Source organism: Thalassophryne amazonica, chromosome 12 (genome assembly GCF_902500255.1).
Source record: "Thalassophryne amazonica chromosome 12, fThaAma1.1, whole genome shotgun sequence".
NCBI classification, from domain to species: domain Eukaryota; kingdom Metazoa; phylum Chordata; class Actinopteri; order Batrachoidiformes; family Batrachoididae; genus Thalassophryne; species Thalassophryne amazonica.
Genome location: NC_047114.1, coordinates 6,818,265 through 6,830,633, shown reverse-complemented (window position 1 = coordinate 6,830,633; position 12,369 = coordinate 6,818,265). Strand labels below are relative to the sequence as shown.

Sequence of the window (12,369 nt, the reverse complement as noted above, 5' to 3'; positions counted from 1 at the left end):
TACAGTGCCTTGCAGCAGGAAAAACACACAGACGAGAAAAACTTGGGTATTCATGTGCCAGGCGCTACCTGATTGGCCAGTAAAAAGTGTATCACATGTGCCACCTGTCAGAAACAGACATGGTGTGAAGTGAAGGATAGCATAAATATCCTTTTACAATGTGGGCTGTTGTGCACTCAACAACACACCTTTTCTTTAAAAATAAAGTACGTGTGAAAGAACGTTGATACGTAACAGCTGATCCATATACTTTCTACCTGTGACACATGGAGGGTGTCACAGGTAGAAGGTACAAAAATAGTCTTTCATGAGTCACACTGATAGAGGTTAAAGGTCGGTACACGGGAGAGCAGTCCAAAACTGGCAACAGTGTCCATGAGGGGATTGGCAATAGAGCGGTCAGAGAGATGGCAAAAGGTCCAAAAACACAAGAAGTAATGATAACCAAAGTGTCCAAAATGACAGGCAAAATCTAAACAGTCACTGGGAAAAACAGGTACAGTAACAGGAAGTCAAAGATGAGGAGACACTGGAGATATTGGCGAGAAGAAAGCAACAAAATACAAACATTCAAGCAAGGCATGGGAGGAACACAGAGGTATAAATACACACAGGATAATCAGACAAATGAGACACAGGTGAGTGTAATTATAGATAACAACAGCTGGGGAGAGGCACAGGAAGAAAGTTAACAAAACACAAAGAAACCAAGACTATTGCCATAAAACAGGAAGAACTAACTAGAATAAATACACAAACACAATATAAAGCGCCTTGGGGCAACTGTTTGTTGTGATTTGGCGCTATATAAAAAAAAAATTGATTGATTGAATTGATTGAAACACAACCATGATAAAATAAACACAGGAATGAAACAGAGTAACACCAGCCTACAATAACTGAAGATCTAAACTGCAGATTATTTAAATAGACACCAGGGACACAGACTGCACACACTGACATGAAAAACGTCAGGAAACTCCACATAATAACAACAGTAGTAGCCGTCAAAAGGGGGAGCCAGAAGACCAGGACAGACACAGACAGAGATGTGTGTCAAAATCCATCTCCTTGTCCCCGTCGTGACAGCCGGGTAATGGATCAAGTAGAAGTTCACCTCTTGGGGTGAAATACGGTAGCGACCTTGTGTGCTCTGTGGTTGCTATGGTAACTATGAAGGCCCAGTAAGAACCCTGAACATGAGCTGGCTAATAGAGCTTTGGTGAAACAAGGAAGTTCTCAACTACAGATCAGCTGGAGGAGGTGATGGCTTGTAACCTAACGGCTGTGAAGCCAGACAAAGGCTGCAACAGGTCCTCATACCAGGACCATGTAGGATTTCCTAGTCATCAGACCAGGCTAAGGATCTGTCTGGATCAACCTTCGATGTAGAATCTCACCATCTCCATCCAGGAATTGACCATTGCACAATCTTGCTCGCCACCGATGGACTGCCATGACGACGATGGATTAAGGGTTGTATCTTACACCTGGTGAAAGCAGCACACAGCGCAACACAAGAGTCGTTGCTCATTTCCAACCTACGTAGTTGTTGTTTGCACACCAAGTCCACATTATTTAAAAACGGGTACTCGTCTGTGTGCTCACGGATGTGTTGGTCTTAAAGTGAGGTGTAGTGTTGTTCCACTGCCATCATATCACATTATGCCACTAAATCTCTTGAAGCTCTTTTTGGGCAACATGGCATCATGGGGAATCACGGTCCAGGGTTTGGGTCTTGTATCTTGTTCTTACAGATTGTTGGTAATGTTCAGACAGAGCTGGAGCTGTAATCCTGAAAAACGGTGGGTGTAAGTCCTCTGTTCCTGCAGCTCAAGAGATGTTCATCTTGCTGCTTGCTGATGTGTGTTGAATCTGTCTCCTTTCTAAGTCCTTTGAGTTGGGAATCAGTTTTTTTAATGTGTCAAAACATGTTGAAATTGACTTAAGATGTCAGCTTTGTACTTTTCCCTCTGTCTGATGTTTGTTGTCTTTCGTGTTCTTTTTCTTCTAGAGATTTCCCATATCCGATTTAATTTTAGACCTTGAATTAATATAACTCCATATTGCTTTGGGATCAGATTTGATCTTTGCTGGAAGATTTTGTTGAATTTCCCAATGGAGCTTCATGGCTCACACACTTTATTTCTTCCTCTGTCAAATTCCTGTTTCAGCTTTCCTTCTTGTTCTTGTAATCTTCTTTAAAAAAGATTATTTATTTATTTATTTTTTAGTCCATTTCAGTTTTTACGAGTAAGTTTGTACTCCACTTTCTTAGTTTCTCTGAAACATTCCAAATGTTTTTAATAGTATTTGGCCAAGCAGTTAATGCACTTGGTTTCAGTGTGAAAGGTTCCCGGCTCAAACTCCAGCCCTGCCACGTTTCTCCATGTAATGTGGAATTGTGTCCGGAAGGGCATACGGCGTAAAAAAGTCTGCAAATTCAACTTGTAGTTCCATCTCGGATCTGCTGTGGTGACCCCGAGTGACAACAAGGGAGCAGCCAGAGGGATTTACTTTTCTATTTTCTGCTGTAAAAAATATTATTGTATTCAAAAAAAAAAAAAAAAAAAATCATGAAATCATTCCATAGTTTCTTTTTCTTTGGAGCACATCCCAGAAAAGAAAGCAGCAATAGTTTTTTTTTCTTCTCCTAAACGTAAGCGCAGAGCTGCTGTGGCGGCAACGCAAAATTAGTTTGACAGTTTTGGCTAAATGTCTATTTTTTATTTAAGCAGTAAATTCTCACAGTGGCCAAACAGGAACCAGATACTATTGTTCATAATCAAAACTGGTATTGATCAGTTTAGTAATTAATTGTCGTGTGTGTTTATGTGTGACAGGTGCGAAGGAAATTGACATAGCAGCTACTCTGGAGCACCTGCGGGACCAAAGGCCGGGGATGGTTCAGACTAAGGTACACTCACATGGACACCTCTTAGATCACATGGTCACACAGACAGTTTCTGATTGGTGGCAGACAGACGACGCACTGAAAGTACAAGTTTGGGAAATATTTCCATGGACAGTTAAAAGTAGCTTCACAGATGCTAATTCAAAGAGCTCAATGCTAAGATGTCCTGATTAACTTTTTGTTGGGATTTTGACTTTGTTTCTGGTTTGAATCCCAACCTGCCAGTGATTTGTTACATCCCTCTCGGGCCTGCCCCCTTTCTTCATTATTATACTAGTACTAGAGTGCTAGAGCTCTTGGCAGAATTTTATTGTACCTGTTTTAATCCTGCTGTACCCACATTAATGGTAAATGTCCACCAGGTGGAGATATTGCTCCATTTGAAGAACCTTGGGACACAGCAACCAACCATCCTCTACCACTCGCCACTGCTCAGAAGTTGCTGTGGTCTCTCTCAGTTGGGCCGAACCACTGTTAAGATTTTTAATATTCTGTGCGCATCCGAACTCTGGCCTCATCACCAAGAAGCGCTCACTACACCTCAAGTAGTCCCACAGCAAAAGAATAAATGCACTGCAAAACAACGCATGACTTGCCGGTATATTAATTTGACAATGTTTTAAGTTGCACGAATGGCAAAAATTTCAACTAAATCATGATTACTTACCCTCTCACTTCACCTCAAGTAGTCCCACAACAAACGAATAAATGCACTGCAAAACATTGACAACTGGTTGTCTGCCAGACATGTTAATAAAGATCAACTTTTTTATCCAGAAGAAAATTATTTTGCCAGAGTACAGGAACAGTAAACGGTGAACAATGGTTATTTAAATACACAATTACAGAACGTGTAAAATCAATCAATCATTTTTTTACAATAAGTACAACAAATTTATGCAAAATGACTGGAGGATATATTGCAGAAGATGTTTGACAATGTCACTCGGGAGGAGCTCGGAGTCGAGCCGCTGCTCCTCCACGTCGAAAGGAGTCAGTTGAGGTGGCTCGGGCATCTTTTCCGGATGCCCCCTGGACGCCTCACTGGAGAGGTGTTCCGGGCACGTCCCATTGGGAGGAGGCCCCGGGGAAGACCCAGGACACGCTGGAAGGATTACTTCTCTCGGCTGGCTTGGGAACGACTTGGGGTTCCCCCGGAGGAGCTGGGGGAGGTGTGTGTGGGTCGGGAGGTCTGGGCGGCTTTGCTTGAGCTGCTGCCCCCGCGACCCGACTCCGGATAAAGCGGAAGAAAATGGATGGATGTTTGACAATATTGCACATCACTCTGAATAACTGAATAACTCTGTTCATCATGTATTCATCCTACAGAAAGGGGAAGAATTATACAGTCTGATTGCCAAAGGTAGGAAGGACCTCCTGTGGGGTCCTGTGGGGCACTTTGGTGGCCTCAGTCTTTGGCTGAAGGTGCTCTGACAGGATGTCAGTGTTGCATACAGGGGGTGGAAGGTGTTGTCCAGGATGCTGAGCAGTTTCCTCAACATCCTCCTTTCTGACACCTCCACCACAGACTCTAGCTCAACCCCCAAGACAGAGCCAGCTCTCATGATAACCTTGTTGAGTGTGTTCGTGTCAGCTGCCTTCAGCCTGCTGCCCCAGCACACAACAGCATAGAAGATGATACTGGAGACCACGATAAAACATCTGCAACATATTTCTACAGACACTGAAATATCTGAGACTCCTGAGAAAGTATAGTTGGTTCTGGCCTTTCTTATACACAGCATCTGTGTTTACAGTCCAGTCCAGTCCGGTTTTGTGTATATATTGACACCCAAGTACTTGTAGTAGTCCACAATGTCCACCTCTGTTCCACTGATGGTAACGGGGGTTCGGACAGGTCTTCCATCTTCTGAAGTCCATCACTAGGACTTTCGTCTTAAATATGTGCAGGTGGTTGAGTCCACAACACTCCACAAACCTGTCCACCACACTCCTGTACTCAGCCTCCTGGTCACTGCTGATGCAGCTCACAATGGCAGAGTCATCTGAAAACATCTGCAGGTGGCAGGACTGTGACCAGAACCTGAAGTTTGAGGTAAAGAGTGTGAACAGGAAGGGAGACAGGACCGTCCCCTGTGGTGCCCCCGTGCTGCTCCTGATGGTGTCAGCTGTAATGTCCCGAAGCCTCGCATGCTGTTGGCGGCCTGTGTGGTAGTTGGTAATCCAGACCACCAGTGGAGCCTCCACCTTCATGTCACATAGCTTATTGCTGAGTAAGTCAGGCCGGATGGTGTTGAACGCACTGGAGAAGTCGAAGAACATGAATCTTCACAGTGCTGCCTGTGTGGAGGTTCCTGGGTGAGAGATAACTCTGTGCAACATGAAGATGATGGCATCCTCCACTGCCCTGTTGGGCTGGTATGCAAACTGCAGGGGGTCCAGCCGTGGTTCCACGACTGTTCGGAGGTGCCTCAGGATGAGCCTCTCCAGTGACTTCATTACATGTGATGTTAGGGCCATAGGTCTGTAGTCATTACGTGTGTTGGGGTTCTTCTTCTTGGACACAGGATCCAAACCTGAAGTTTTCCACAACTCAGGAACAATGATCTGGCTCAGGCTCAAGTTGAAGATGAGCTGTAAAATCCCATCCCACTCCACACCTCCCTCATTTTGTTCTGCTGGAGTGTGTTCTCCAGCTTCCTTGTGTAACTGTCCTTTCCTTCTGCGATCTTCTCCTTCCGTTCAAGCCGCACCCTCTTCAGCTCCTCTCTGTTGCCACTCCTGAATGCAGCCTTCTTCCTATTCAGTGTCGACTTGATGTTCTTGTTCACCAGGGTTTGTTGTTGGTTGGGATGATGCTGTCAGCACAGAATCCGTTATGCAGTCCATAGTGCTTTCGATGTCCTCCCCCTGCACGTCACAGAGCACACCCCAATTGGTCGCATCAAAACATCCATGAAGACTGTCTTTTGCCTCCTGTGACCACCTCCGTACCACTCTGGTGATCACAGGTTGCCTCCGGACTACAGGAATGTAGAGTGGTTCTGTCAGGCTGCAGGTGCAATGTGGCTGGACACAAATGCAGGACTCTAGAACACAGATGTTGGAACAATAAGAGGCTTTATCTTAAGATGTAGCAGGGATTTGGTACACAGTATGGCAGGCACAGAGGCAGAGGTACAAAGAATCGAGAGGCTGAGATGTGGTCTAGGCGAGCAGAGGTCAAAACACAGCATGACAAAGTACAAGGGCTGAGACTAAGACAAAATCCAAAAATACAAAGCAAGGTCAAAAATACCGAGTGGCAACAGGACAAGAAACAAAGGCTGGAACAGGGATAACAAGATCACAACGAACTGGCACTGGAGTGAGGGAAATGAGGGGCTTAAATAACAGGTGATGTAATCAGTGTAACAAGAGGCAGGTGTTAGTGAAGGTTCTGGAAGGAGGTGTGGTCTGGTGAAGCAAAGAAGAGTGAAGAGAGTCAAGAGGACTGAGTGAGTGAAAAACAAAGTGGTGCAAAGCAAAAGGAGTAAGTGACAGAAAACCACTGGTGAAAATATAATGTGCCCAAAGACCAACAAAAGGACATGTGTCCAAAATAAAGGGGAAAACTAGGAAACTGAGTGACAAACCTAGAGTGAGAACAAGAACAATAATATTCTATAACCAAAGCTAGAACAGGACTGAACATGACTGAAGGATACATGCAGGAACAAACTCAGACAATACTAAAGCAGAACTGAACGTGGCTGAAGCATTAAAGTAGCAGCAAAACCATGATAATAAAATAGTAAATCAAACTAAAGGTTGAACAGGAAATAAATGATAACCAGAAAACCATTAATGCAATAAATAACAAAAGATAAACCCTAACAGAAAACAGGACCACTGACAACAGGAACATAACCAGATAATGAGAAACCAAAACCAGATAATACCAAAACATAATGAAAAGAAATAACCAGAACCAAGCTAAGATTTAAATGACTAAAGTACAATTGTGTGAAAAATAAAACATAAAAATCATCAGAGAAGACCTGGACGGGGAAAAAACCCAGACATAAACCCTGGGCCAGGGCGGAATCTGACAGGTTCTAAATAAACCAGGTTATGGTTCACTTTGCTGAGCAGGGGCAGGGCTGTGGCACTGTATGCTTCCTTAACATTAGCATACAGCAGATCTATAGTCTTATTATCTCCTGCTTTACAGTCCACAAACTGCTTGAAAGTGTGAAGGGATGTTGAGAGGGTAACATGGTTAAAATCCCCAGAGATGGCAACGAAAGCCCTGGGATGTAGGGTCTGCCGCTTTGCTGTCGCACAGGTGATGACGTCACTGGCCCTTGACACGTCTGCTGCCAGTGGGATGTAAACAATGAGGACAGTGGCATGGGAAAACTCCCTTGGCAAATAAGGATGAAGACTCAATGTCTGTGTTCCACACATGCTCCTTCCCCGTAATGTGTCCTGGACCAGTTGTTGTTCACGTAGACATTGACTCCCCCACCTTTCTTTGTGCCACTGTCAGCGCAGCTCCGGTCTGCTCGCAACAGCTGACAGACATGCAGACATGTCTCCATGAAACACAGGACTGAGCCCACGATCGCCAACAAGCTTACGTTCCCCATCACAATGGAAGGAAGATTCGGCCGATATCTTCTCTTCCTTTTCCAGTGTCTCCTCCTGGCTCTACAGCCCCGGTATTTCCTCTGCAGTTCTTTAGGGATACCATTCGGGCTACTGCGTCGGAGCTCCATCAGTTGGTTCCTCGTGTGAACACAGGAGGCCTGGTGCTGCTCCACCGTGGCTGGGAGCCAGCTTAAGAAAAGTACTCAAAACACCAGGAAAACTATAACGAGTGAAGCAGCATGGATTCACTGGCCAGTAATTCTAAAAACTATTAAACTGAAAGAAAAGTAGAGGAAGAAAAATAAATGGTAAAGTGGTTAAAAAGACGACAACGAGGAGCAACTCTGGCAGGCAGCTATCCAGAAAAAAATAACATTATTTACTAAAAATAACATTTACTAAACAACAAAAACTTTCGAATCATGGATTCAGTTTAATATTTTTTTTGTGTGTGTTTCAAATAAACAGACATAACAGAACAAAACTTATTCTAATGCAGTCTGTCTGGCATTTACAATCTTTACTAGCTACGATGCCTATCTTAAATAATAAACAAATATTTTGGGGGAAAGATATAAGATAATCTATTTAATGATTTATTCATTTTAAAATTCCTCTTGAAATTTTATGCATGGTTTTCTGTCAGTTCTGCATCACTCGCATTTCCGTTTTTGGTCTAAAATGGTAGCAGCAGTACTGCAGTGCCATCTAGTGGTGCCACAGTGTCACCTCATGTGAATAGCGTCTCTCTGCGCTAGCATGTGCTTTAGTAAATATTTCATAAACTTTTCATTTGCAGGAGTCAAAGTGTCAGAACACTGAACGATTTCAGGCGTTAAAAAATGTTTTTATTCTCTTTGCAGTCCCTGTGCAGCTGTTTGGATCATCACATGGAAACATGTCGTCGTCAGAGTGGCACATTTAAAAAAAAAAAAGTTTATTTTTTCCTCACACAGCTGACAGGGCACCGTGCTCGTCTGATCTGTGAACGTAATTAGAGACACAAGTGGTTTATGGGTACATGTGCAGTATTGATCCAGGTTTAATTAAACCGTGTGTCCTGAAGAAACGGCCGTAACTGCGTTCTGTCTCTCATCGATCGCCGGTCACGACCTCCACGTCTGTTCTGTATCTTTCTCCTCTTTTATTAAAGTGTTTTTTTTTTACATTTTAAAGTGTGAATAAAGAGTTTTCAGGATGTGCTGCCTTGCCAAAGGGCTCTTCAGCCTTAAACCTGTAACTGATGCACACACTGTCCTCCTCCTTTTCTTGTCTCCATGCAGGATCAGTTTGAGTTTGCGTTGACGACAGTAGCAGAGGAGGTGAACGCCATTCTGAAAGCTCTTCCACAGTAGGAGGAGGCTCCTCCTTCTGAAGCTCCTCCTTCTGAAGAACCTCCTTCTGCTCCTTTCCTATCCCATTCTGGAGTCAGCTTCCAGTCCTTCTCCTGCTCCTTCACTCTCTGTTCTTCTTTCTCCATGTTCATGTTTTTCTTCTTGTTCTCCTGATTCTGATGTTCATTCTTTCTCTTCTGCATCACCTCCTCTTTTTGTCTCCACTAGTTCAGGTACTAGAATAGGACGTTTGTCCATCCATCTTTTCTGTGTCGTCACTTTAACTGCTAAAGATGAAACAGTCATTTTTATATTTGGAAAATAACCAACAAAAACTTGGCAGGATGCACGCGGCGATCAGCTGGCGGGCAGCTTGGAAATGTTTCTTGGGTCAGTTCTGTTCAGTATCTGTGGAGCCCAACAGTCCATCCATTTGTCCCCACAAGAACTGACAGCTTACATTCAACCATTACATGTTAGATGTCAAATGTTTTGGATTTCAGTTGGTTGATAAATTGGCACAAAAAAAGCAAACAAAAAGCCACTGATCACATCTCAGATCCAGCTGGAACTGATGAATCGGGAACCAGTATATTATCTGGTAGACATTCTCAGAACAGTTATAAAATACGTAGAGTGCTCAGACCTAGAATGGCCCATATTTCAACTCTTAAAATGAGAGCTCTTGTTGAAATTCTATTGTACCTGCATACATGTCCACCAGGTGGGGAAATTGCTCCACTTTAAGAACCTTAAGACACAGCGTTGACCAATCTGTTGCTTATAGTAGGAGATGTCTTAAAATTTAACAGTTCCAGCATTTGTCCAGATCCAGTTCAATATGTTCTGGTTTTTGTTCCACATTAGATGCAACCTTCTCTGCAAACTTCATGAAAGTTGGTTCATTAGTAAATTATACTGTCCCATGAAGATAAATTTGTTTCTCAATGTCAGAACGTCATGATAAGTATTCAAGTATAACTAGACAATTTCAGCAAGTTTGGGAAAAAAAATGGTTCAGCAGTGAATAAAACTTGTTCAGATTTCCAAAATTCTCTTAAAAGGTCTGAGTCCAGCCAATTTGTGTAAATTAAATTACATTTAACAAAGTTCTATTAATGTTGTGTTATTGGTTTTGAATAATCCTTCCAACAGTCAAGCTAAAAACACGACACATTTGGTGGCAGGACTGATGCCGTCACGATTTTATTATGTGGTCAGCCTTTTCCAGTGATGAAACATTTTAGCGTTTTTCCCTGTGGAATGAAAACAATCTCGCTGGCAACAGCAGAGAATTTTCTTCTGTTTTAATCTGAGACTAGGATGACAGATTTTTGGGCCACTAGTAATCATATGAGAATCCAGTTAGAACAGATTAATACAGTTTCTCCCTGTTGTTCCTGTTATTCTTGTCATGTTTTCTTATGTAGTCAGGATGGCACATATTTATAAAATAAACCACAAGATGCTGATCTTATGTATCAATCTATAACCAGGACAGATGAATACAGTTTCCTGCACAACAGCCAAACAAACAAACAAAAAAGATGACACACATTTATATAGAAGTCATCAACAAGAGGATATACAAGTTTAGGTGCATGCACAGAAGTAAAGGACGTTTTGTCTCTTCTTCCCTTTTCTTGTCCCTATTCCTTTTCTCCCCTCCGTTTCCTCTCCTATGTGATCCTCCTCGACTCTTGATTCCTCCTTTCGTCTCATCTTCTCCACTCCACTTTCTTCTTGTTCTCTGATCTTTGTGTCATCTCATCTTTTCTTCCTCTCTCCCCTCGGCATCCTTGTCCTTCACATCTTTCTTCACCTTTGTGAACTTTGTGGCAGGAGGCTGTCAATCAGTTGTGTACATACAGGTCGAGTGTCTCTCTGTTGTGATGATCCGTGATCAGCTTCTTTAGCAACTTCACTGCTTTTGTTAGAAGATTTTAGAAAGTTAAAAATATATTTATTCATCTTTTTCTTTCTAAAACAAGCTTTATTCTCGTGGGTAAGAAAACTCAGCATATCTGTGAATTTTGGCATCATAATGTTGACAATAGTACTTTTTTTTTCCACGTCAGAATCCATTTGGTAGATTTATTTATTTATTCCTGCTGAAGTAGAAAAACATGTTTTAAATATGAAAATAAAATCAGCTGGCGTAAGAAGCTTTCAGGCTATAAAAGCTTTTTAAATTTTAACAAATTTGAATGTTTTTCCTGAATCTGCGCTCATGTGTGATCTTAGTTGTGTATAATATTGATTGTGCATCATAAAATTATACTTGTGTATAAATTATTCCTGTCTTTTCTGATGTCTTCACACAGCAAGAAAAAAATCTTCCTGTTAATTTGATTTTCTTCGTTATGAAAAAATGCCATTGTTATATCACTTATTTTAAGTTTGTGGGCAGAAATAAGTTGCTGTTGCTTATTCATTTAATGTGTAATTTTATTAATCTAGTTGAAGCAGTATTGTGTTTCCTCGAGCTGAATCTATGAGTTGTGATCATTTGTAGCTTGTCAGTGGCGTTTCACTCACGTCTGCCTCCATGATAGCACAGTAGATGGATTGTTAAACGTGTGCAAGCACCTGGAAACAAAATCTGTTAAAACAATCCTGCAGCTTCACCTGCAGCTTGACTCTGTGGAAACTAAGTGTTATTTTAGCGTTTCACATGGACCATACAGAAAGATGGGAGGTAGGATAGCTGCTCCAAAAGTGAAACCAAAATATATCTGTCTCCCCCTAGTGGCAGGTCTTGAACTACACATTTGCAATGGAATGCAGTTAGACGTGGTACAAAAGAAGAAAACCCATTTAATATTCCCGAAAGGAGTTACATTTTTTTTTAATAATTCAGTTTTTTAAAAAACGTTGTTAGTATTTGTTGGCCATAAATACTGTGGGCTGATAGGTCAGTGAGAGTTGTGATTGGCAGCAGCTGCCTTGTGGCTCAGTAAGTGTAGATTTGAGGATTGATGAAATGTCAGTTTTCTCTGCATATTGTTCTCCAAATCTGGCTCCAAGTTAAATCAGTGGTGCAAGAGTGGCACCAATATTTGGTATGTTGGCTTCACTTTTGCAGAGTGGGTGTGGAATAGAAGGCGGAGCTTCTGTCCTTTTCTTTTGTATCATTGATGGTTCAACTGCAGAATTTGTCGTCTTTTCTTCTTGGACAGGAGTCTTAGAATTCTGCATTCATACAACTTAAAGTCCATAACTGGTGTTTTTTGCGATATGTGTAGCAGTGGCTGATGGGTACGTGCACAGAAGCTGAACCTGTCCTGACGCCCATCAGCTTCATTTCACAAAATTTCTTTGTGTTTTGATGTAAATAAATGGACACATTTTTTGCATGTTTGATCATATTTTCAGGAAATTGAGTAATCACACCCTCACAGACATCCAAATTAAAATATCCAGCAGTTTGGAACATTCTATCTATTATATGTTATATTTGCAGTTTGTTGTGACCTATTGACTGAGTAAGAGGGCTGCATGTTAATGAGGGCCTATGACAAACACCAC

General features: G+C 42.1%; 1 protein-coding gene across 1 annotated transcript in view; it reads left to right on the top strand.

Moving 5' to 3' along the window:
• LOC117521373 (receptor-type tyrosine-protein phosphatase N2-like) overlaps nucleotides 1–9,297 on the top strand; it is a 742,548-nt gene extending 733,251 nt beyond the window's left edge. Inside the window, exons 22-23 of the mRNA XM_034182665.1 lie at nucleotides 2,844–2,917; nucleotides 8,791–9,297. Of these exons, the coding sequence (XP_034038556.1) occupies nucleotides 2,844–2,917; nucleotides 8,791–8,862 (146 nt within the window). The 3' untranslated portion in view covers nucleotides 8,863–9,297. The remainder of the gene's footprint in view (nucleotides 1–2,843; nucleotides 2,918–8,790) is intronic.
• Nucleotides 9,298–12,369: the final 3,072 nt, after the last annotated feature.